The sequence below is a fragment of the Euprymna scolopes genome, chromosome 15 (genome assembly GCF_053919585.1).
Source record: "Euprymna scolopes isolate OS-2025 chromosome 15, ASM5391958v1, whole genome shotgun sequence".
In the NCBI taxonomy this organism is placed as follows: domain Eukaryota; kingdom Metazoa; phylum Mollusca; class Cephalopoda; order Sepiida; family Sepiolidae; genus Euprymna; species Euprymna scolopes.
In genome coordinates this window covers 110,967,914-110,995,622 of record NC_136496.1, presented here as the reverse complement: position 1 = coordinate 110,995,622, position 27,709 = coordinate 110,967,914, and the positions used below count along the sequence as shown (strand labels likewise).

The following is a 27,709-nucleotide window of genomic DNA, read 5'->3' as shown; positions in this document are numbered from 1 at the left end:
ACTCTTTTGAACCCTGTCCAGGAGTACTAGACTAGTAGCAGATGCATCAGCCCAAATGTGACACTAATACTCCATACATGGGCGAATGGTGGCCTTGTAGAGGTACAGGATACTCTCACGTGTAAGTAACTTTCTAGCATGGTAGAGAGAGCCCACTTTTCTCACAACCCCGGAAATGCCCTCGATGTATCTGTTCCAACTAATGTTCCCTGTGAGTGATAAGACAAGTTTGAATGAAGTGCTTTCTTTTCTAGTTTTTTTTTTTTTTTTTTTTTTTTTACATAGTGATCACCACTTACCAAGGCCTGGAAGCCACTCAGGGATAAGGGTTATTGCAAGTACATTACGTTAGTGTGGAGATTTGACGAAGTGTTTAAGGGGGTGGTTCATTAGGAATTTGTTAACGTTGGACTTGAAACATCCAAGTTGTAGTCCGGTGGGAAGCAAGCAGACAGAACAGAGTTCCACAGGCGTGCAGTTCTAAGAAAGAAGCTTTGTTCATGGAATCCGCGTTTTGATTTAGTCACAGATATATAGTTGGGGAAATTTTTCACAGTGGATTCAGCTAGACGGGTGTGTTTCGTGAAAGATTGGCGAGGGGGGACCAGAGATTGGAGTTCAGACGAGCACCTGCCATGGAAATAACGATAAAACAAGGATAGGCTCGCAACGTCTCTTCTGTGGGAAGAGATTGCAGGGTAGAGAAAAGGGCATCCCCCACTAAGCCACGAAGTCTATTTTGTACTCTGTCAAGGCAGGATAGGCTGTTTTTAGCAGCTCCTGCCCAGATATGGCAACAGTATTCCATCCTTGGACATACTTGGCTTTTATATAGATAGAGAATTGCATCAGTAGTGAGATATCTTCTGGAGCGGTAGAAGGATCCCACCATCTTTCCAGCGACCTTGGCAACAGACTTGATGTATGTGTTCCATTTCAGATCAGGAGTAAAGGTCAAACCCAGAAGCTTGTCAAAACACGGGGCCTCACCCAGACGAGAGCCATCCATCACAATTGATGCCAGATGGGGATCAGTGTTGATGATGTAAGGATATGCAGAATTCTTTGTGGAAAGATATTAGCTATTTATTGGAGGGTCAACATAAAGGTTGCAAACATTTCTAAGTGATAGTGTTTCTGTGGAATAAACTGGATTTGAACTTGGTACAATCAGGTTGTCAGTTCATGTTGCTATCCAAGGAGTGACTGTTACACCTGCCAATCTGTAAAAAAAAATCTCAAACAAGGGAGATAAGTCAACAATTCATAATTACTAAATTTGTTGTACTGTTTACGAATTACCATTTAATTGCTTGATTTTTTGAATTTGATATTTTCGTATTATCATATCTGCTGCTTTGCTGAGGTTGCTCCAGTTCTCTCCAAACTTTACAATAAATGCCTTAACGAATCTTGCTTTCTCAACTGTTGGAAAACCGCTTCTGTGGTACTAGTCTTCAAGAATACTGGTGAAAGAACTGACCCACTAAATTATCGCCCCATTAGCATTCTCCCACTTTTCGCTAAACATTTGAGTCCTTAGGAAATGAACCCCTAGTCCAACACCTAACAGCTGCTAAACTCCTGACCGACAAACAATATGGATTTAGGCAAGCCCGTTCAACAGCAGATATCTTAACTGTAGTCTCTGAATGTATATACCGTTCACTGGACAAAACAGGGGAAGGTAGAGTGGTAGCCCTTGATATATCTAAGGCTTTTTACAGGGTATGGCACGATGGTCTTCTAAGGAAAATTAGATCATATGGTATCACTGGAAGAATACATAATGTAATTAAATCCTTCTTAAGAGAAAAATCCAAGTTGTCCTCAACGGTCGTACATCTAAACAATATGATATAAACGCAGGAGTGCCTCAGGGGTCTATCCTTGGACCTTTATTATTCCTGATACTCATAAATGACCTCCCTGATAAAATTGTTTCTGAGATGGGTATATTTGCTGATGACACCACTCTCTATAACAGACATAAGGGGAAAACAAATGAACACATATCTAAGGAAATAGCAGAAACACTAGAGGATGACCTCCAATCTGTAGTGGAATGGGGACAAAAATGGATGGTCACATTCAATGCTGCCAAGACTAAGCTTGTTTCTTTCAATAATTACAAAAAACCTTCTCTACCACCAATAGCAATGATCAAGAACACATTACCTGAAAGTACTTCTTTTAAACTCCTCGGCCTAACGTTTACAGAGAACATGAACTGGAATAGATACATTGAGACCATTCTCAATGCTGCTGCAAAGAAGGTGGGCTCTCTACCGTGCTAGAAAATTACTTACGCCTGAGGTTATCCGGTACCTCTATAAGGCCACCATTCGCCCATGTATGGAGTACTGTTGTCACATTTGGGCTGGTGCATCTGCTGCTTGTCTCTCACTCCTGGACAGGGTTCAAGAGAGTCGCCAACCTGATAGGTCCTGAACTGTCATCTAGGCTTCAGCCTCTGTCCCATCACCGAAATGTTGCATCCCTCTGCCTGTTCTACAAGTACTTTAATGATGACTCCACGTTAAAAAACGACCCTGGTGTCTAACTCTGTCCCGTGGGGAGGCATAGTAAATAGGTACAAGCACTTGTACCTCCTCGACGTGACCACCCCCGACTAACCCGACAAGCAACTAAGTTCGACCCATTTAGAGTAGAGATTTTTTTTTTTTTTTTTTTTTTTTACAAAGGCATCACCACATTATCAAGGCCCAGAGGCCACTCAAGGATAAGGGTTAAAGAGTGTACAGTAGAAATTGGTCAATATAGTAATCATTAGTAATGAAAATTTGGTAAATTTAATAACTTATATGGAACGGCTCATCAAGAACTTATTTACTTTAGACTTGAACACAACCATATTGTAGTCAGCCGGAAAGCAGGAAAACTGAAGATAATTCCACAGGCGTGCAGTTCTAAGAAAGAAGCTTTGTTCATGGAATCTACGTTTAGGTTTAGGCACAGATAAAGAGTGGGGGAAATTATTGATAGTGTTTACAGCTAGACGAGTGTTTCTTGTGAAAGTTTGGCGAGGGGGGACCATAGATTGAAGCTCAGTTGAACACTTTCCATGAAAATAACGATACATCAGAGACAAACTCGCAACATCTCTTCTGTGAGATAGAGGTTGCAAGGAGGAGAAAAGGACATCTCCTACGAGGCTACGAAGTCTATTTTGAACTCTATCAAGGCAGGACAAGTCCTTTCTAGCAGCTCCTGCCCAGATGTGGCAACAGTATTCCATCCTTGGACGTACCTGGCTCTTATATAGGTAGAGAATAGCATCAGCAGTGAGATATCTACTGGATCGATAGAAAGATCCCACCATTTTTCCAGCGGCCTTGGCAACAGATTTGATATACGTGTTCCATTTAAGATCAGGAGTAATGGTCAAGCCCAGAAGCTTGTCAAAACTTGAGGCCTCCTGAAGACGAGAGCCATTCATTTCAATTGATGACAAATGTGAATTAGAATGTTGATGATGTAAAGAGAGAAGCTTGGTTTTAGATGCATTAAAAGTAACCAGCCACTCCTTTCCCCATTGTACTATGTGCTCAAGATCAGAGGAGAGAGAATTGGAGAGAACTTGGTCGTTTACTGTCTTAGATGTGGTACCATAAATGGTAGTGTCGTCAGCATAAATGTCTACAAATGATGTAAGGATATGATTTGGAAGATCATTAATGTAGATCAGGAAAAGAGTTGGGCCCAGGATGGATCCCTGAGGGACACCGGCATTAATACTGTGAGCTTCTGATTTTTGCCCCTCAACTACTACTATTATGAACCTATCAGAAAGAAATGATTTAATAATTGAGAAGACTTTTCCAGCTATACCATAGCTAGCGATCTTATGAAGTAAACCTTTATGCCATACCCTATCAAAGGCTTTAGATATGTCAAGAGCAATTGCCCTAGGAAGATTGCCACCGTCGAGAGATTTGCTAATCCTATGCGATATAACTGTAAGGACATCTGCTGTAGATCTAGCAGAGCGGAAACCATATTGAGTGTCACTAAGAAGGTTATTTTTGTTGAGATGTTTGATTACTTCTGTATTTAACACAGATTCTAGCAACTTACTCATGACGCTCAGGAGACTTATTGGCCTGTACTGAGAGGGGGATGAGCGATCACCTGAATTCTTAAATACAGGGCATACTGATGAGATTTTCCAGGGAGATGGGAAACTATTCTCCTTAAGACAACGTTTAAACAGTTTTGTAAGTATGGGCGCTAATTCAGGTTGAAGTTTTTTGAGTACTATAATTGGAATACCATCAGGGCCAGTTGCTTTACTCGAATCAAGGTTTTTGATTAGCTTCGCAACATCACGTACAGATATATGTATATCACATAGCGTGTTTTCTGATACAGGAGGAAATATTGGGGGTTGGCGGTCTTGGTCGCAAAGGGTAGAATTAGCTGCAAAGTTCTTGACAAAGAGTTTGGCTTTGTCTGATGCTGACGAGATTACCTCATTCCTAGGCGTAAAAAAAAAAGAAGCCTTTTACTCCAATAGTTTCTTCTCCAGAACTGCAAGTCTTTGGAACTCCCTTCCGGGATTCTGTTTTCCCAACTGTACTGATATGCAGAAGTTCAAGTGTAATGTGAACAAACATCTTGCTACTGAACTCTCTTCATAATGCCCCTGAAAATTATGTTCCCGATAGTAGCCCCCTACTTCAAAGTGGCACTGTGTCTTGTTTGGGGGGGGGGGGTGAAAATTGATTTAAAAAAAAAAAAAAAAAAAAAAAAAATTTGTTTTTAATAAATTCTAGACAATGGAAACTCACAAGATTTGTCAATTTATGAATGAAAGAAATCCAAAGAAAAATGAAGTGATACGTAATATATATACTAGCAGGCCACTTGACGGTGCTCAATCATAAAATATGCTTAAATTATATTTTAATTCATGCATATTTCATATTTTTTATTAGAACCAAGTCTCTATTGATAATATTGCACCCAATATATGATAATTTCAAAAGTAAAAAAGACTTGGGTGACATCAACTCGAATCAAAACCAAAACTCCAGCTCTAATGGACAAGAAAACGTTAAAATTTAACTGACTTAAACGTATAAATTGACTTAGGCCTGTCAAGTTCATTTTTTAAAATTTATTTTTCAATTTTGCCACCGTAGCTATTTTTACCGGCTAAAGACCAAATTAAATTTGTAACAGGTTTAAATTCCCTATAAGTTTTAAAGTCTGTAAAACAAAAATTGTTGGAGTTTGGTAGAGACTGTTCCTCAGACAAACAAGGTCACACACACACATATATATATATATATATGAATTATTGCATTAAAGATAGGTACAATGTATAATAATTATAAAAACATATATAGAGAGAGAGAGAGAGAAAAAGAGAGATAAGGTGATAATAAATATAGTGTGTTGCCTGTAGTATATATTTAATTTATTTTAATATATATTACTAGCAGTTCAGCCCGACTTTGCTCGGGCCCTATTTACTGTTTATAACTTTACGTGCATTATAAAGTTTGACTCATGTCCTGGTAACTTACATCTAAAATTTCAAGTGTTTAAACCCCAAATTGATGGAGGAGTTTGATAGAGTTTTCAAAAGGTTAAATCGTTGAACTTTGACCCCTTGACAGCCACATTTCTGGCTGAAAACCAATTAAAGATTCTCAAATCTCTAGTCTGTAGACTGAAAATTGACAGAGTAGTTTGGTAGGGAAATGTGTACACACACAATTTCACTTTTCTATATTCATAAACTATGTTAAATCTATGTTATAGTTCAAGCATGCATGACAAAAGCTTTGAATAAAGTAAGAGAAACATTAAAAAACAAAAAAACAACTTATATACAAACTGTTTCAGGAACATTGTATATTTACATGATATACAAAATATCACTGATTTTTTTTTTATGAGGATTCTTGATCAATGTATAAAAATTAAATTAGGCTAATAATAAAAAAAGAAAATCAAAATGCATCCAACATTAATATTTGTAAAAGTATTAAAAGAAAAACAAGTGCATCATGCAGATTTTTCTCCTCTCCCCATACTCAGCAAGAAGAACAAAGCCATAGTTTTTATAAAAAGTTTATTACACACAAAATATAGAAATTTGTAAAAATTTTATACATTGATTTATTTAAAAAAACAAAAACAAAAAATTAAAAAATCTAATTTTGAAAAATGAATAAACATGTAAAAAAAAAAAAAAAAAAAAAAAAAAAAAAAAATCGAAGCTTCTTCATCTGAGATGTCAGTTTTCAAAGAAAAACAATTTTGATGGATAAATTCTTTCAATAATCCATTTGGGTAAATTGACTTCTGAAATAATTATTAATCAGTACTTTTCGGTGAATCTGCTTAGAACTATATTGAAGCTAAGAAATGCGGAAAAAACAAACAAAAAAAAAATATTTAGTTGCCTTGCCATGAGGGTATATAGATTGTTTTTGAATGTGATTAAAATTCAGTTGCCCAAAACTGCTCTGAATTAGAACAAAAATAAAAGTTGCCTCCGTCTAGAACGATTCCTCGTTCACTCACTCAGGGCAGAAAATATAGTGTGTAAGAACAGATACTACACTTTTGCACTTCCATTTCTTGTTCTCTTTCGGTGGAGGAGCAGTCCTTCACGACTGAGACAATTTAAAAATATTTTTTCCTTTTCTCCACGTTAAAAAACGACCCTGGTGTCTAACTCTGTCCCGTGGGGAGGCATTGTAAATAGGTACACTTTGCTTGAGAGGTCAATGAAATCTGGAGAATCACTTGTTTAAAATGCACAAGATGGAATTTTAAAGAAAAATGTGATGTAACCGTCCAATTTCACACTATTTTCTTTTATTTTTGTTAAATTTCAACTTACGAGAAAAATACCTGATAATTTATCTGACCACTGTAAAATATACATGTTTCTGTGAACTTCACACGAACATAAAGGGAGATTACTCTTATTCATTAAGAACAATAATTGAAAAAAAAAAAAAAAAAAAAACCCCACCTAAATTACAGAACAATAGGAAAATTACAAAGATAACTGACTTTGCAAATGCTTGATTGGAGCCTTTTATGTAAAAGTTTACATTAAGCTTTCAAATCTTTACTTTTTGGGGTGGGAAGGGTATCAGAAAAATGTGTACCTAGTTTCTGATGCCAAAACTCTGTTTTAAACTAAATTTTTTTTTTTATAACATGGAGGTCACCACTTATCAAGGTCTGGAAGCCACTCGGGATAAGGGTTATTGCATGTACAGTAATCAATGGGATAGTATTGTAGTAATCGTTAGTATTGGAGATTTGATAAAGTGTCTTACTTAAGGGGGCGGTTCATCAAGAATTTGTTTATGTTGAACTTGAAGACCTCCAAGTTGTAGTCAGGTGGGAAACAGGCAAATGGAAGAGAGTTCCACAGGCGTGCACTTCTAAGAAAGAAGCTTTGTTCATGGAATCTACGTTTTGATTTAGGTACAGATAAGGAGTGGGGAAAATTAATGACAGTGGTTTCAGCTACATGGGTGTTTATCGTGAAAGATTAGCGAGGAGGGGGGGACCAGACATCTTAAACGAGTATCTGCCATGGAAATAATGATAAAAAAAAAAAAGACATGCTCGCAACGTCTCTTCTGTGGGAGAGAGGCTGCAGGGAAGAGAAAAGGGCATCCCCCACTAAGCCAATTTTGTACTCTGTCAAGGCAGGATAGGCTGTTTTTAGCAGCTCCTGCCCAGATGTGGCAGCAGTACTCCATCCTTGGACGTACTTGGCTTTTATGCAGATAGAGAATTGCATCAGTAGTGAGATATCTTCCAGAGCGGTAAAAAGATCCCACCATTTTCCCAGCGACCTTAGCAACGGATTTGATGTACATTTCAGATCAGGAGTAAAGGTCAAACCCAGAAGCTTGTCAAAACATGGAGCGTCCCCTAGACGATAGCCACCCATTTCAATTGATGCCAGATGGGAATCAGAGCGTTGATGATTTAAAGATAAATTTTCCATTGCTGATACTAATGACAAAATTAAATTTATAAATTTTGTAACTACAAGTAAAACCAAAATTTGTAGCCCCAGTTTAATTTTATGTTTACTAAATATATTATATGCATATATTACAAGTTTTTATGCCCTCGATTAAATTAAAATAACAGAATCAGTAATTGTATTGGAATCATCTCATCACTAGTATAGATATTGTTGAAATTGGCGTAAAAAATTCCTGTGGGTTTCTTGTGTTATTTTTCTTTCTATTTCAATAACTATTTTCATTTTGATCATGACATGGAGTAACGTCTTGGTATGTTTATAACGTATCTGCAAGTTAATGTGATTAATTATTGAAAACAAGTTTAACATGATTTGCGTAAACTTCAATGTTAATTACTACGTTAGATGTTTAAAAATTTTGTGACTATTTTAACTTTGTGACTAATTAATTTTACATTAACTAGATATGCTTATTATAAAGGGTGAGGGGGGTTAATCAAATTGAGCTAGTGCTGGAGAGATACAAACTGAGAGTACAATGAATGTGTTGTAGTAATGAACCAATGTAGCAATTTTTTTTGTTTTGTTTGGCTATATATATTAGTTATGGACAACCCAAAACCTCACTGTTCCAAGGCTTCTTTATATCAAAATGTAGGAGGGAGTATCACCCCCTTCCCGTATGTAAACACATTTTGACTCTCGTCAATATATTGACACTCATTTATTGACTGACTACTAAAAGGATCAAATGTTGCATAATATCAAACATGGATTTCACTCAGCAACCTTTCATTCAAGAAATTTAAACAAACCCATTAAAAATTGTTTTTAATTAATGATAAAATGTAGAACACACAAAAAATAAAGCAGGACCCCTCCCCCCTTCCCAACTACTCACATTTACTGTGACCGAAAATACTTGAAAACTGAACATTTCTTATTGGTTATTATTAGAAGGAGCACATTGATTGAGTGTGGGGGGGGGGGAAGAAAAAAGTCTGTTACATATGAATTGAATGTGATATGAAATATTCAGAGGTTGAATTTTAAAAATATACATTAAAATTTTTTTTTTTTTTTAAATACATGATTAAAAAAAGAAACTATTAAAACATCACAACCTGTGAATAAAGAAAACAATGTTTTTGAAGAACAGTTCTAGTCAAATCAGAGACATTGGATCAGATATGAAGGTATTAATAATTATTGTTAATAGTATAATCGTTTGTACAATAAGGCAATCGGTTGGTATCATACCAATAACAACTTAATTCTTTTATTAGAAATGAAATAAACGAACCAACTTAAAAATTTTTACAAAATGATTCCTGGCTTTAAAAATAAAGAAAGCAAACTATGCTGAAAAAAAAAAAAAAAAAAAAAAAAAGACAGAAACATTTTCTATTTGATTAAAAAGGCAGCAGGCTTTCAGATTACTAACTTTATATCGTTGTGATACCTTAAACTTTAAGGCCAGAATACAATCTAACCCAGCAAAAAAAAAAAAAAAAAAAAAAAAAATCTGCAATTTTTTTTTTTTTTTTTTTTTAAATAGTCCAACTTTTGGCGTAGTTGAATTTTGATAAAATAAGAACCTATTTTACTTATTACCTAATAATTTTACAAGTGTCACCTGTTGTTTGATGTATTAAAACTAATATATATATATATATATATATATATATATATGGAATGATTTATATTATAACATATATCACTGCACTTCATTATTTTATTTATTAAATCCCTCCAATTTGATTAAAAAAATCTATTTAGAAGTTATATGGAAATAAAATGAAAACCTAAATCATTTGTGAGTTCGTTCATGTTTCGTTTTTATTTAAAAGACTTTCTCCGGATGATTGATTTTAAGAAAGTTGATTAAAAACACAAGTGCATTACTTGAAAATAATTGGTATGTATGTGCTGTGGAAAAAAAAAAAGAATGGTGTTTTGTTTCCTGTTTCAGACGGGACATAGTCTTTAGAATTGAATTAATTTACTTTTTTCAAATCAATCATCCTGAAGAAGCTTCCTAAATGAGGACGAAACATTTACCTCACAAATAATTCAGTTTTTCTTTATCATTTCCATTACGTTGAAATAGCATCTAATATAATTCCAGGTTAAATATATATATAGATAAAAAAAAACAGACAATGAATTTAACAAGGTTTATATAAGAGTGCTCAATAATATGTAGCACAAGATGAGTTTTTTTTTAAAATTTATTTATATAAACATTTTTATCGTTATACTAATTTATATTATAGTGATCTTTCATTTTAAAATTTTATATTGGTGATGTATGTATATATGTTATTTTTCTTTATCCATTTTCCTAGCATATTACAAGTATTTGTTGATAAACACAAGAAATAAATAAATGGTGGTTTCGTCATAAGGTTTAAAGAGTAGATCACGCACTTCAGTAGAATTATGTAAATAGTAGTCTTAAATATAGGTCACACGTTGAAGCTGAGACCAACGATTGATTATCTCCTTAGCAGATAAACAAGGGAGATAAATCATTTTTATTTAACAAGGGAGGTAATTTCAAAAAATGTGGAAGAAAGGCTAACAAGAATAGTTTCTTGCACAAAAAGAAAAGGGAACAAGAAAGTGAGAAGGAGGTAGAGTAAGCGAAAGGATAGTTTCTTTTTGTCTGTAACATTTTGTAGAATGACTATACAATGCAAACTGTATAATATTAACGCTGTAATAAAAGTAGGCAATGAGAAAAATTTTCTAAAACGAGTAAATTGACCCCCTTGCAAAAAAAAAAACAAAACAAAAAACCTTAATTATATCATTCAACTCAGCCAAACTTATCTATTTTATACAGATTCAGCGCATATATATATATATATCCCCTCCATCCCCGAGGACACAATTTCAACATTTTATGATTTGTTATTTTGGAAGATATCCATGACAAGAATTTATGTAGGAGCAACTGGCCTAATGAAAAGGAGAAAAAAAATCTTAAATATTATATATTTTATTTTTTTAATACTTTTAACTACCTGAAGAAAACCAGAGGATGATTTGTCCAAAGCAACAACAATTATGAAGATGAGGATAACACACTGCAAAAAAAAAAATAAATAGATAAAAAAAAAATTATATATATATATATATATATATATATATATATATATATAAAATCTTACGAAATACTTGGAAACCATCCCTAGAGGACCAAACTGTAGCAAAATACAGATAGCAGCTATGAAAAGGGACAACAACTATGAAACCTTGGATATAAATTCAAATCGAAGTGAAATCAAGTGTTAGCTTGATTTCTTCAAACAAAGTAAAAAAAAAAAAAAAAAAATGAAGATTCAAGAGGTCAGACACAAATCACATAAGCATTTCTTCATCTCATTAGCTATACTTTTTTTTTTTGTTTTTTTGCCACCACTACTTACAAACATTTCATTAACAAAGGTCATACCAGCAGAAAATTCTGTTCTTTTAGGACATTTTTAAAAGGTTATTTTGCTTTTTTTGTAGAAGTTCATTTTTTTAAAAGACATTTTGTATTCCTATATATCAACAAATAAAAATATATAAACGTATATATTTTTCACATTATGTTTTATATCTACATACACAAACAAGATAACAATGGTCTATTTCCTATTCAGCATTGTCCTGAGAAAGAGAGAGAGAGAGAGAGAGAGAAAAGAATCCCTGTTTTGTTAAATATATTTTATAATTACAACATACAGAGACCAGTTTAGCTTGGGAAGGAAGAAAATAATTGTGGTTGAATAAAAATAAAACTGCAACAGTTAATTTTTCTACAAGCTTTTACAACTTAGAATAAGAGAGAGGGGGAGTATAGAAGAGGGTGAAAAATGTGAGGAATGGAGGGAGTGTAAGAGAAGAAAGGGTAGGAGTGTAAGAGGGTGTGAGAGAAGGATGAAAAAAAATGGGCAGAAAGAAAAAAAAAATGGATGGAAATAAAAACAAATGAAGAAAAAGTTATGATTAACAATGAAGGCACATTAAATTCAATCAATTTTCAAAATGATTTCATTTTTGTCAAAATTCTGATTTAAAAAAAACCAAAAAAACTTCATAAAGCACCATTTTTAAATAGTTTTTTTAAGATCAGTATGCATAAAAATCCCATTTTATAAATAAATATATTGTTTTCAAACAATTATTTAGAAAGAATAGCAAATAAGGCATTAGAATTTGAATAAAATTCACCTGGCTTCTGAATTTTTGAGATGAGAATTGATAATTTGAATTATTTGGACTACTGTTCTCATCTTAAGTGTTAATTTTACGTTTCGGCAGATGTAACCTTCAGGTCTATCTTGTCAATTCTGGAATTTTTCTGTTCAAATTGGGAATCTGTATGAAATTTCAAACAGAACTCTTTATTTAATCCACAGGAGGTAGCATGCTCTTGTTCAGTCGGCCAGAGTTTTCAGCAATTTGCAATTGTATTCTTAGCATCGTGTGCACTGAAGATTGAACCTTCAACATCTGAAAGAAGGTCACTCAGAACTGAATTTTATTTCGTAGTTCAATTTCAGTGCAGTAAATTTCCATTTATTTGATATTTCAGAATTGATATTAGTTATTAACTAAAATGATCTGAAAATCTTAATTGAAAAATAAAATTTTATTACATCAATATTTTTTGTATAAAATCTAAAAAATGAAATGTTCATGGAATTTAATAAGTTGCATTAAAAAAAATTGATTTTCTGGATTCATGATCAAAATAGCATGAGTTTCATGACAAAAACAAAAATACTCATAAAAATTGAAAGTTTTTTTTTTTTTAAATGATGATTTTTTCATTACATGTCCTTGAATGATGGTAAAAGCTGATCAACTAGAATTTTATAATTTATAAAATAATATATAATATTATTTTATAAAATTCATATTTTCAGTTCTTTAAAGGCCCAACTTTCTTGACGTGTCAAAAAATGATTTAGAAAAAAAAAAAATAATAAAATAAAATAAAAAGTAAACATACATGTGAAAAAAGCTAATCATAAAAAAAAAAAAAAATCCCGTAGAATAAAATTTTCAACAGGTTTCTTTCATGGTGTCAGTCCTGGGAATAGCCAAAGCAGTTTACATTTTTTTTTTTTCAAGGTTAATAGGGGTGTGTGTGTGGGGGGGGGTGGGATTTGGAAGAAATTCTTTTAAACCTAACCCTTTGTATCCTTAGTGTTGATTGCTTTTATATTTTTTTCTTCCTTTTTTTTTTTTTTTTTTGGATTTCAAATCGTAAACTGCTTCAATTATTACCTTCAACCATGAAAATGATATAAACCCTGCATTTGTTTTTCGCTGCTCTCCCTCCAGATATGTATCATGATATGTATTAAGAATGGAGAAACTAAGATGTTCAGAGTGAGAGCAGTTTTCAGAAATTAAACATCCCTACAAACATGATTCTAGTAGCGTCGTGCAGTGAGAGCGTAGTGTTTGGCTTTTGCTTTGGCTTTGAGGTCATCAGCTACAGCGAAAGCGGCAAGCGCCAGGAAAAGAGCTGCAAAGATGAGGATAAAAGCTGCACCGCCGCAGAGGCCATATGCCCAGGAGAGGTGGACGTGATTCCGGTGGACAATCCAGTCCTCGTGGCCAGTTTTAAGACCGAATACAATCAGGCCGATAATCATCAACATCACTGGTGTTAAAAAGAAAGAAAAGAATGAACATAAGAGACAAGCGTAGCGACTGTAGGCTGCGATAAATTATGCACGGGCAATGAAAACAGAAATTTTGAAACTGATGATGGAAAACACAAAAATAAATATAAATCAAAAGGAAAAGACAAACAAAAGAGAAAGAAATCCATTTTTACTATAAATGGCAATTTTTGTTTGTATTTTGAATTTTTTCAAGGGAGATAATTACAAGAAAATTTCCAGTGTTAAATGGTGCTGATATTGTGAAGAAAAGATATTACACTTTGTTGTTAGCGAAAAGGCCAAGGAGTATAGTTGGATCTTTCCTAGAAGACCCAAACCAAAAATGCTAAAATAGGAATTCTATTTAAAAACTTTTTTTTTTTTAATGAAAATAAACCAATAGATATCAATGTTATTGTGAACCTACCCACCTTAATCTAATGAACTCTTCCTCTTTCTAAATATAAATAAACAGCAAACACTGGGTACAAACATTGGGACTTCAAATTTTAAACTACACTGAAGCACTCCAATTGTACAGTTTTGTACAGGGCTCTTGTTTGGGAGCATTTTTTTTTTAACGGGGGTCTTCGAGAAAAGATTCATAGAGTTTTTCTTTAAATAAATGTTAATTTTAATTTATTCATACAAATAATATTGTGGGGTCTGTGTTCATGCTTGACATTTATAAAAAAAGAAACAATTTACTTTTAATTAATTAATATCAATAAAATTGTGAGGTCTGTCTAGGACTGGAGGGTCTAGTTACTTTCTTTCTTTGCTTTTTGGTTTGTTTGTACATCTGCATTGTTTCAATTTTGGTAAATGAATCTCTCAACTTTTAAAAATGGGAAATATTGCATTAATACTAAATTGATAAATGAAAAGGTTTATATTCCTTAAAAACCCATCAGGCTTAATAAAATGTTAAAATAGAGTTTATATAGGCATTCTCAAACTCTTAAAAACTTGATATAGCTCATTTGCATATGCACTTGTAAAAAAAGTTTCTAATAAATTAATATTATATAATATACATTTATAATTGGTATTGACAAATACTATTGTACAATAGAAAAATGTGAGCATGACAAGTAATATAGTTAAGCTTAAATATGGAAAAGTAAAAAAACTAGTTAAAACTGGATAAGAAAAGGGCAAGATATAGTAAAAAATCTAATAAATTTATAACTTAAAATATTGCAGCATTAAAATTTGATTATATAATGTTATAAATTGAATTTAAAAAAACATTCTTAATGCTGCAATATTTTAATTTATAAATTTATATTTTTTACTAGAATATTTTGTCCTTTTCTTTTCCAGTTTCAACAACTAGTCCTTTAGTTTTCCATGTTTAAGCTTAACCATATTACTTTTCATGCTTGCGTTTTTCTATTGTAATCCATGATTTTTCCAAGCTTCCAGTAAATTCACGTTCTTTGTTTAATTTCAGTCTTATTTTTTTGCCCCCATAAGCATAACATACACACATGTAATAAACAATGTGACACTCGTCTGCTTTCAATAAAATTCCCCCCAATTATCTCCCTTTCATGCTTTCAGTTTCATTTGTTACTTCTCTTTTCGCAAGAGAAGTGGATTGGTAGCAACACTAGTAGCTGAAACGACGTAGTTGTTATGGAAACCAGTCATAAAAAAACGTTGCTCACCTCATGTTTTTTTTTAGGATTCTGAGCACCAGTAAATTCATCAAACTTTTGTTTTACTGAATGAAAATTGAAAATTTTTTTTTCACAATATAGCTGAGAAGGTGATCTATAAACTGTAATAATTTTTTGAAATGAGTGAGAGGTGAAGCTTTAAAGCAGTTCGAAATTACTAAAACTGCCACTTAACCATATATTCAAACACTACCATGTTTGAATGATTTATGCAATAATTGCATCTATAGTACTATTATTCTAATTATTAATACAATTGAAGAGATTTTGTTAAAAGAATGATAGTGCTTAAAAACTATTTTTAACATTTCATTTTCAATGGAAATGATTACATGAAAACATTCAACGTCAATGGTGCTGATATTGTATAGAACAGATACTACACTTTGATTTTAGTAAAAAAATGCCTATAAATAAATAAAATACTCTAGCTGAACATATCCGGCGTTGCCAGGTAAAAGACATTGCAGAGCAGAGAGTTTAGTCACATACTATTTAAGATATAAATATCCCAAGTTGTTTCGATTTTACTGAAAATTGACCATATTTTGGATTTTTGGAAGCATAAAACGTGGCCATCTTCATCTACGAAATTCAAATAGAAGAATAAAATCTCATAGCTTAAAGGGAAATAACTCATAGGTTAAAACTTACTTCCAATTTTAAATGCAGCTAATGTTGGTCATAATAGTAATTAAAAAATTAAATGCAAATTTATGTAATATTTCCAAATAGAATACTTAAAGCAATTCTAGTACTAATTTCCATAAAAAATTTGGAGATAATTATTAAAATATACAAATGAGATCACCTCTTGAATGTCAATTCCTTTTGAATAAATAATATATATAGAAATCATGTGGAAATAAAAGTATATGAAAGTCTGCAAAATAGTGTATGTTTTGTATATATTAACCAAATTGTAAACAAACATACAGGAATACAACTAATATATGTTAACATAATTTTTTTTTTGTTAATATATCGTTTTCTTTAAATAATTTTACTTTAAATTTATTGATGGGGGTCAGCATTCGTGCTTAACATTTAAAAAAAAAAAAAGAAAAGAAAAAAAAAGAAAAAAAAAATGTTTACTTGGCCAGCAATACAAAAAGCAGCAGACGCAAACATTTTCAAAGACTTCTAGCTCCTGCTGATTAGCCAGCCTCATTAGTTATGCCCTGTAGCTAAAGAAGAGGATCAACTGGATGACACATTAGTAAATATGCTTTTGTTTTTATTCAAATCTCTCTATATCCACCAAAAGGACTGCTGGAGGCATACAAAAGTAGATTTTCTGATTCTTTCATTATTAGATTTACCATACACTTTATGTAATTCTAAATAAATAAGAGGTCATGAGAGATGATCACCATTGGGCCACATGTGGAACACAATATTGTGGAGATGCTTCCCAGTTAACTACAACAGTCATTTAAGTCCAATGTGAACAAATGCTTGTTGAACAGTCCTCTTAAATCAAATTATGTATGTATGTATGTCTTGCAAAAACCTTTTGACAGAGGCGACGGATTTTCATTTTGAAGCTCGACCCTTCGGACAACAAATATCGAAAAAAAAAAAAATGGCCCAAAACATTAATTCCTTCACTCTCAACTGGTCAGTTTTCTACAAGAAGGGTTGTTTTTTTCAGTGAAATTTTTTTGCGAATCATTCAACCCTAACGTCCACGACGTCGCATAAAAGGCGTTATTTCGGCTGCCTGTAATGTCACAACCACAGTAGGCACATCGTTTTTTTCACCTCTTTTTCCTCTGCTGTGTTAAGGGTTCGAGTCTGCTGACTACTCCTATACTTTTTTTTTTGCGCTTACAATTTTCCTTTTTTTTTTTTTTTTTTTTTTGCTCAACCAACAACCTTACACACACCTCCACTTTCTTTTCTGCCTGCCTTGCATCACGGGTTCGAGCCTGCCTGCCTCCTACAATATTCTTTTTTTGCTTAACACACACTTCCAAACATCCGGGCACCCAGGCTAGTTCTAAATAAACAAGGCCGATAGCCATTAGTTGCGTGCTCTCGTGTAATGAATGAATGCGTGAATGTAGGATTGACATGAAATTCTTAAAGATAAACTAAAATGACCGAAAAATGGGCTGAAATGATTTAAATAAATAAAAAGAAAATGACTTAGAATGACTTTAATAAACATAAGGATGAATTGAATGACCTTAAGAATGACTTGAATGCTTAAAAAATAACTGGAATCCTTCAAAAATAATTTCAATGATCTGGAGAATGACTTGAATGGCTTTAAGACTGACTGGTTGTAAAGTAGGTGATCATTTTACATTAAATTAATACAGAAAAGTGATCGCCCACTTTATATCACAAAGTTACAAACATAAGTACAGCATGTAGTAAGAAGAGATACTGCATTTTGATCTTGGCCGAAAAGCTTAAAAAGCTAAGAACAGCATCTATTAACAACAGACCTTTGATCTTAACCAAAAAGGCCAAGCACAAAAGTGTTACGGACAGACAGACCGACCAACCGACCAACGGAGTGACTTATAGAGTCGCTTGCACACGACTAAAAACATGTTATGTCTAACTGCCCTTCTGAGGAGGCAAGTAAATAGAAACAAATCACTCAATAAATTTCGGACCTAAATAAAAAAAATAAAAAAACTTTTAGGCAAAATTCAACTTTATTCATTATCATTCATTAACACAATCTCCTTCAAGGGTGATACATGAATTCCAACTCACAATTCAATAACTTTTTTTGTAAAATGATTTTTTTTCCATTGACCTCAAAATATATTTCAGTTTCCAATAACTTTGGATAATTGGAGTCAAATCTCTTTCACAAGAGCAATCTTTTGAGGTCGGAGTGACTTATAGAGTGGCTTTCCTAGAAGACTAAAAGAAGTCATGAGAGATGATCACCATCAGGCCACAATTGGAACATGATATTGTGGGGATGTTTCCCAGTTAACTACAAAAGTCATTTAAGTCTGATGTCAAATCAAATTATATTCATCCAAACCATCATTTGCAATACATTCTTAACATTGTTCATACACTAACCATAAATCTCATTGACCCTTATCCTTGATTAATTCTGGAATGCCCTCTTTATATATTCAGTGGCCGCTTTACATACAAGCTCTATTTACGAGAAATTTGAGGACAAGATGCCTTCCAAAATTTAAAAAAAAAAAAATCGATCTACATAGGAGTACGAGAGTTTCCATTGCTACCACTAGGTGGCCAAAATTGCCTGGGTGATTTATTAGAATAAAAAGAACACCATACATGAAAGATAAAAAGAAAATAAGTTCACTGTAATCATGAATTGGGGATAATGTGAGAATTGTCAATGTCATTGCTGACGAACCCAACTATTTATTTGAATTGTAAATTCAGATAATTAAATAATTTTAATTGAAATAATCCTTCATAAGTCAACGCTTATCAAGACTAAAAGTCACACAAGGACAAGAATTAATAAGATGGATAGTAAGTTTAATTACAAATAATATTATGAGAGGATTGGAAATTTATGGATAGAATGAACAAAATTTGATAACTTTGGAGGACAGTTTATGGCAAGTATTTGTTGACATTGGAAGTTTTGTTTTATGGCATATCAACCCTTTTCAGGTTATTTAATACCGAATCCAGTTTTTATGCTTCAAGTTCTTTATATCTTTAAATATTTGTAGAGTTTGGCCTGGTTGCTGTTCTTTTATGACATATCAACCCTTTTCAGGTTATTTAATACCGAATCCAGTTATGTTGGAAATAGTATTCATATTGCATCCAGTTATTTTGTAGATTTTGTAGAAGGTTTTTATTCTTCAAGCTCTTTGTATCTTCAATCGCTAGTTTGTAGTGTTTGGTTTGGTTGTTTTATAGCGGATTTTATCATTTTTGTTCACTGCCTTGCAGAACACGAGTTTTCCAATGGGAGAGGAAAAAGAGTCACAGTATTAATGTTTGGTACATTTGAAGTTAGGAAATCAGTCAGGAAGTGAGGGAGATAGAAAGAGAAAGGGGAAGAAGGAAAAAGTGTGTTTTTTTGTTGGTTTTGCAGAACATAATTAAGTTTTGCAAAAGGAAGTAGAAAAACAAAAAAACATCAATGTTAGGTGCATTTCATCTCAGGAAGCCAATATCTTCAGACAGCCTGATCTGGTAGTCCCAGGTTGACATTGGAGTTGAATTGAGATTAAAAAATGCTTAAATGCAACAGAATCTTTTTTTTAATAATTTTACTCAAGGGAGTCATCACTTATCAAGGTCTGAAGACTCCTCGAGGCTAAGAATTAATGAGTGTATGGTGGTCACAGTGTAGTAGTAATTGATAGTGGTGGAAATCGGTTATACTTTGATTATTTAAGGCGATAGCTCAACATGAACTTGTTTACATTGAACTTGAAGATGACCATATTGTAGTCAGCTGGAAAGCAGGCCAACAGAACAAAGTTCCACAAACGAGCAGTTCTAGGAAAGAAGGCTTGTTTATGGAACTTGTATTTAGATTTCGGCACAGATAAAGAGTGGGGGAAATTATTGATCTTGGTTGTAGCTATGCAAGTGTTTTTTGTAAACGTTTGGCAGGAGGGGTGAACCATAGATTGGAGCTCAGACGAGCTCAGTCATAAATTTAAACTAGTATTTTCATTGATCAGTCATGCTTAAATTTAAAATAGTATTCTCATTGGCCTCATGTTTAAAAATACAAGGGCAATTCCAAAGTATAGTCCCCTATTTTTTTAACTAAAAAATTAAAATGTTTAAAAACCTACAAAGATGGGAGTGGTAACAAACAAACAACCTTTTGAACTCCAGAATTTATTTTTCTACATAGTCATCACCATTCTTAATCCACTTTTGCAAGTGACGAACAATGCCTCGGTCGTAAAAATGTCCATAATGCGCTTTGTCACTCACATCTGTTGCGACTCTAAAATCGATGAACCCATCTCCTAACTCTGCTGACATCAACTGCATTGGCTTTACAAACATTCAACAGGCTCGGGTGAATGTTGATTGGCTCATTTTTTCTGCATAGAATTCAATGACACATCTCTACTTCTGACGTATGTCCATGACGGGGTTTACTTTCTTAGTCTCACACCGTCAATATCTGCAGCAGAGAGATGAAACTTTCAGGTTATGAATGCATAAAATGCAATTTGCAATCCCCTCGGATCCATGCAGGCAGAATAAAATAATAGGACGCATTACTTTTATAACGTCCCTCGTATGAGATGGCTTTTTCGTTGGTCTGTCATGCTAAAATTTAAAACAGCATTTCATTTACTCACCAGCCACGATTGAGAGAACGGCCGTTATTTTTGCAACATGAACCTTTGCCCCAATCAAACAGCATCCACACAAGCGTAGAATCAAAATAATGGCAATCAGAATCATCAGCGTCAGTGAGAGTGTGCTCAACAACTGAGTCCATACAAAGAAAGCTAAAAAGAAAAAAAGAAAAAGACAAAACCATTAAATTAGATCAGAGATGAAGTTGGATTTTCTAGACCAATTCTTTATATTTATTTATGGCTACCTTATAAATAATCGTATTTGCGCTTCGAATTTTAGTGCAGACTTTTTTTCCATCCTTAGCAAGTCGCACTCTTCTTACCATCTCAAAATTCTAGAAACTATATATATTAAGACTCTGAGACCTTCTCTTTGGAAACAAAAAGAGAATCTCTTAGGGCTTAATCTAGTTTCTATTTAATAATTAACCCCCCACTTTTTTTTATACATATATTCCCGCCTACTTTTTCATCTCTGATTCATTGTCCCCCCCCCCTTCTTTTTAAAACGTAATTAAGCTCGATTTTAGCTCTGTTGAGCGAGCTTCGAAACCGGTCAGCTGACAGATTCATTTTTATTTTTTAATTTCACAATCTAAAATAATGTTTTCGAACAAGTTTAAATTTGGTCTTTACATAGCCATAATAAAATTTTGTACCCCGCAAAATATACTTTATATTTTTGGTTGTTTCACAATACAGAATGAGAGAAAAAAAAAGAAAAACAGGTGAAATAAAAAATAAAATAATTCTACTGGCTGAAATTAAATTTTCATCATTCCAGAAAAAAACAAAAACAAAACTTTTTTAAGCCTTCTGCACTACTTTACGGCACAGTCTAAGAAGGCGACAGGCAAAGTTTTGGCAATTTTTTTCCTATTAATAACAATAGAATACGTTTTTCTCGTTTGAAAATGCTCGTCACACATACATGCACAACTATTAGCAGAAAACCTGTCTCAGGATAAGTATTTTGTTAGTTTCTACAGGGTTGAATGAAAAAAATTATTGCCTTGGAAAAGACATGATTTCATTTCTGCCCCCCCCTCCCCTCCTTGCCTTGCTTTTTTTTTTTTTTACTATTCAGATTACCAATTACCAAAAAAAAAAAAACACAAGTGTTAATAAGATGAGAATGATTACCAGCTGAAAGATGAGGAGCACTATGGAAGTATTAATAATGATTAATGATATGGAGTCTAGCTGAGATCGATACCAAAACCTAAAGACGCTGAGTCAAATATGATAACAATAAGGCCAGCTTGCCACAATCTTTAAAAAGCGTATCAAACCTCGTTAAATGGTTAAGAAAGAGATAAAAATCTTATGATCACCAAGTACCAATTTTTCAATTTTGACCACTTAGCAACCCTTTTTTTTAAGATGAACCTGATTAAAAAGTTTTCCACATGTTTGAATATCCTATTTCAAGTCTGCAGATAAAAAATTTATTGAGTAGGTAGAGAAGTGTCCTCTCACTCACTCACTCACTCACATACTTTTATAGATACATAGATTCCCTGGACAAATATTTAGTATTTTTTTATTCAAATGTTTTGAGACTTAGATTTTCAACAAGTTGTGATCTATTTCTAAATTGCAAGAGAAAAAGTATTTTTTACTCCTCCAATAATCAACAGACATTAAAATAAAAAGTAATAATATTGAAATCCTAGAAGTTGAACCTTTAACTAACAACTCTGTTAGTGCACTAAGTTTAGAATATAGTTAAAAAACAAATTTGAGAGGCTATAGAGAGAATGAAAATGTTAAAACAGATTTTGTAACTGGGTAGCAAGGACGTCCTCAGCACATACTCTCAATGAGGGGGAGGGGGCTTGGAATCCCTACAGTACATAAAAATAGAGTGTGAGAAAACAACTTTGGGGAAAAATGGGTGAAAAAGCAATGGGGAGGAAAATAAAGGAAAAGAAAAAAAAGCGGAAAAAAAGGAAAAAAAGACAGGGAAAAGGGAAAGAAAGGGGAAAAAAGGGTGAGGGGGAAAAAGGGGAAAAGAAAAAGGGGAAAAGAAAAAAAAAAGGGGAAAAGAAAAAAAAGGGGAAAAGAAAAAAAGGGGAAAAGGAAAAAAAGGGGAAAAGAAAAAAAAGGAGGAAAAAGGGGGAAAAGAAAAAAGGAGGAAAAAGGGGGAAAAGAAAAAAGGAGGAAAAAGGGGGAAAAGAAAAAAGGGAATGAGGGAAAAGGGAAAAAAGAACAGGGAAAAAAGAAAAAAGGGAAAAGAATTGAAATGACAAAAGACAAATGAGATCATAGAAAGAAAAATGCTTTGCTCTTTAAAAGGAATGTACTTTTATTTCGCAAAGCACAACTGCAAGGATCCTCTTAGCATGTAAATGGCCCGTTTCAAGAACTTGAAAAGAAAAACAAAAACTCCAAACACCCGATTTGTCCCATTCTGTAAAGAAAAAAGAAAAAAGTGGCACCTAACTGTTTTCTTTTGATTAAGTGAATGATTTGATTTCCCCAAAGGAATACAAGTACCAAAACATTTTTCCAAAAAAGACTGGTTATTTGAAAAAAAAGTTAAAATAAATAAAAATAAAAACACATAAAAAATAAAATGGCAGTACCTTTTGCAAATTTTGCGGATGAAAAGTGATAATTTGAATAATTTAACATTGCTCATCTCATCAGAGTTGTTATATTTGTGATTAGGAACATTCTAGTCAAACTTAAGAATCTGTATAGAATTTTGGACTGAACCCTTTATTTAATCAATAGGGGTACATTGTTCTCATTTCGTCAGTCATGACCAGATGAAAGTGTTAATACATGTTACTCTTAGGTAACAATCCGACCATGTCATGACTAATTGAAAGAGTACTACTACTCCTATGGATTAAATGAGGTGATCAGTTCCTGAGTTTGATAAAAATTTCCAAGCTAGACAAGAAGATTCACAATTTTGTGGAGATGCCCCTGAATAAGTCCGGAGGTTACATCAGCCAAAACGTTGTGACTATAACAATAAAAATGAGAAGTGTAGTCAGAATAAAAATAATGCAAAGATGGTCACATTTTCTTTTATAAATTTTTTTTTCTTTTTCTCAGTCTTCTATCTAATCTTTTTTTTTTTTTTTTTTTTTTACTATTCAGATCACCAAAAAAAAAACCCACACACACACTTGGGGATAAATGTTATGATGAGAATGATTACTAGCTGAAAGATGAGGAGCACTATGGAAGTATTAACAATGATCAATGATATGGACTGTGTTAATTGCTTGTGGGTGTTGTATAGGACAAGAATTTGTTGACACTGGATTTAAGAAGGAGCAAGTTGTAATCAGCTGAGAAGCAGTCCTGAGGTAATGGGTTCCACAAGTGGGGAAACCCTTGCAAAGAAGTATGCTTCATGGAAATTATGTTAGTCATTAAGGACATTGGAATTTTCTTCATTGTAGTGGAAAAAGTTCTTACTACGAATGTCTTACAAGGAGTAACCAAAGATTAGAGCTCAGACGAGCACCTTCTATGAAAATGAGAGAGAGAAAGAGGGAGTATAAGGAAGAGAAGAGGTACCCCTTCCACATAACTATGATGTAAACATGTGCTGTGCGGTAGGTTTTGCTAGTGCATGTAAAAGGCAGATGTGCAGTTGTCAGATGCTTGGTCAAGAGAAAAGAGAGGGAGAGGAGGGCACTGAGAACTGAAAATATCTCTGGTCAGAGTCAGATCACCCAAGAGATATTCTCTTTGAAAAAAGTGTCCCATTTAGTGGGAAGAGTCCCACTCTCGGAAGAGGAGAAGGAAGAGTGGAAGTTACACGCGGCAGTTGAATTTTAAGAGAGTTATTAGACAGTTCGGTTGGGTTATTGAGGCTCTCAGTAAGGGACTTTGTTAATGGGGTCTTTGTGTCTCGACCTAGCCAGGAAAAACATCTGATTCTACAAGTCCAACACTCAACCTCAGGGGAACGAACACAACCTTTAACCTCCAAGAAATAAAGATTTGTTTACAACCTGAGCTTGCAGTTTTTCATTTGTTTTGGATGGAGAATTCTTCATTGATTGGATGTCCAGAACAACATGTGGGATGATACTGGTGGCGCAATGAGTGAACCCGCGAGTTTATTCACGACTTACACACATGTTAGAGTGTCTTGGCCGAGAGTTTGATTATTTTGCACCGTCTTGGCAGGAGAGAGTGATTGCACAAAGAGTTGCCAGAGTTCTGAAGAAATTTTTTTTGTATAACACCTAGCATTCTCAAATTGTCACCCATCTAAGTCTTGACCTGCATCAACATAGGTTAGCTTTGAAATATTTTTTTGCACAAAATATTAAAAATTCATAATGAACAAATTAGACACAAGGCCATTCAAAAGTGCGTGGATAATGGGTGTTGTTGGTCATCTTTGGTCTAGGGCAGAACAGGAATACACAGTACGTCTGAAAAAGATCCTCAAATCTGAACTAACCCCTAAAAACAAAATTACGGCTATAAACCAGCTTGCAATACCTGTGATCACGTACGGTTTCAGTATTATAGACTGGCCTCTATATAACATAAACAAGCTCGATATAAAGACCAGGAAACAACTATCCCTACATAAGGTAACATACCGAAACCAATGCATGGACAGGATATACCTACCACGAAAAGAAGGGGGCTTAGGCCTCACTGAATTCAACCATGCATATCGAGCCACTATAGTAAGCATGGGCCAATATATTAAAAGTTCAACGGACATGATAATGGAAATGGTGAAAGACCATCATGATCACCTTTCTCAACAAACCTCAATCACAAAGCTTGCTGAAAACTTTGGAGGAATCATACCTGAGAACACTGTCAATGTACATGATAAACCAGCAACACAGATTGCAAGAATCAAAAGAAAAAAATACACCAAAATAGAGATAGAGACAAGAAAACAAGGATGGAAACAAAATAAGCAAGCAGGGAAGTACCTAGAGGAGCTGAACCAGGAGTACATAGACAAGGATGCTTCACTCCAATAGCTCAAGAGTGGGAGACTTCCATTTGATGAGGAAAGACTTATTGTAGCCGGGCAAGATCAGGGCTTACTCACAAATGGATTTAAAAATATAGCTGGCCTACAAACAAATGGCCAATGCAGGTTTTGCCACTCAGCAATTGAGAGCCCAAGCCACCTAATGTCTGCATGCCCAATCTTATTGGCAGATGGCCATTACACTGCTCATCACAACAAAGTATGCAAGTACCTCCATTGGAAGATCTGTGGAGAGATGCAACTTGACAGATCGCTGAACATCTGGGAACATGAACCACCACCAATAACATCAAACAGAAATGTGACCGTGTTCTATGACAAAGACATACAGGCAGGCAGATACATAAAAGACAAGCCCATCAAACTAGATATGGAACAAGCCTGAAAGAACTGCGTTCATTATCTATGTCACAGTCCCAAATGATTTCGGCCTTAGCAGAGCTAAACGGGAAAAGATAACAAAATATCAGGACCTAAAAAATGATCTAAAAACGACATGGTCTCTGAAAGAAATAAACATTATACCGGTTTTGATAGGAGCGACTAGATTAATAAAAAAGAACCTTCATAAATACTTAGAAGCAATCCCTGGAAGACCAAGCTGTAACGAAATACAGATAAATAATAATAATAAATCATAACAGAATCAAGTGTTAGCTCCAGGAGGGAGTCCCTTGATCTCTTAAAACTTACTGAAGTAAAAAAAAAAAAAAAAAAAAAAAAAATTTAAATTGTCTACTCTTAAAACTAGAAATATCAGTTACCACAATACCACGTTCACTCCAAGGGCTATACTAAAGATAAACCCAAATTTGAAAAAGTTTTATTGAATTATTTACAGTAGTAGCATTTTATTGGTAGCTTAACTTTGATAATTTTATATAAACGTGAATACTGTGAGCTTCTGATTTCTGCTCATCAACCACTACTCTTTTGAGCCTATCAGAGAGAAATGATTTAATAATTGAGAAGACATTTCCAGCTATACCGTAGCTGGAAATCTTGTGAAGTAGACCTTTATGCCATACCCTATCAAAGGCCTTTGATATGTCAAGAGCAATTGCTCTAGAAAGGAAGCCTTTGTAGAGAGATTCACTAATCCTATGAGATATAACCGTTAGCATATCTGCTGTAGATCTAGCAGAACGGAAACCATATTGCAGGTCACTAAGGTTATTTATGCTAATGTGGTTGACTACTTCTTTATTTAATATGGATTCCAGCAACTTACTCATGATGCACAGGAGACTTATTGGTCTGTACTGAGAGGGAGATGACCTATCACCTGAGTTCTTAAATACAGGGCATACTGATGAAATTTTCCAAGGTGTTGGGAAACAATTCTCCTTAAGAGAATGCTTAAACAGTTTTGTAAGTATGGGGGCAAATTCTAGTTGTAACTTTTTTAACACTATAATTGGAATGCGACCCCTATGTAAAAAAAAAAAAAAATTAATTATTCTTTTAATATTGTACATTAATATAAGTTGCTACTGAGCTATTGCCAATGACATTTCGCTATGAATGTCATACAAGTAGGAACATAAGATTGGAGTTCAGTCGACAAGCTTCTATGAAAATAACTATTGAATAAAGAGATATTAGCAACGTTTCTTTTGTGAGAAACGCTCCATAAGGTAGAGAAGAGACGATTCTTCACCAGATTCCATTGATTTTGTACTACGACAAAAGTGTGCTCTGAATGGCACCTAACCAAATAAGTATTCTATCTTGGGATTTAAAAAATTTTTTTTCAAGAGAATTATCACTTATCAAGGCCCGGAGGCCACTTCAGGATGAGGGTTAATGAGTGTACAATATCTTAGTAATCGAAATTTGGTAAATTAGATTACTAAAAGGGGATGGCTCAAGAACTTGTTTATGTTGGACTTGAAGACAACCATGTCATAGTCAGCTAGAAAGCAGGCAAATGGAACAGAGTTTCACAGGCATGCAATTCTAGGAAAGCGGCTTTGTTCATGGAATTCACGTTTAGGTTTAGGCACAGATAAAGAGTGGGGAAAATTATTGATAGTGGTTTCAGCTAAATGAATGTT

The 27,709-nt window shown here is 33.8% G+C and overlaps 1 protein-coding gene across 1 annotated transcript in view; it reads right to left on the bottom strand.

Moving 5' to 3' along the window:
- Positions 1-13,212: 13,212 nt before the first annotated feature.
- Positions 13,213-27,709, bottom strand: part of LOC145294066 (uncharacterized) — a 35,442-nt gene continuing 20,945 nt past the window's right edge. Inside the window, exons 2-3 of the mRNA XM_080141067.1 lie at positions 20,654-20,806; positions 13,213-13,664 (exon numbers count right to left, since the gene is read on the bottom strand). Of these exons, the coding sequence (XP_079997193.1) occupies positions 13,432-13,664; positions 20,654-20,806 (386 nt within the window). The 3' untranslated portion in view covers positions 13,213-13,431. The remainder of the gene's footprint in view (positions 13,665-20,653; positions 20,807-27,709) is intronic.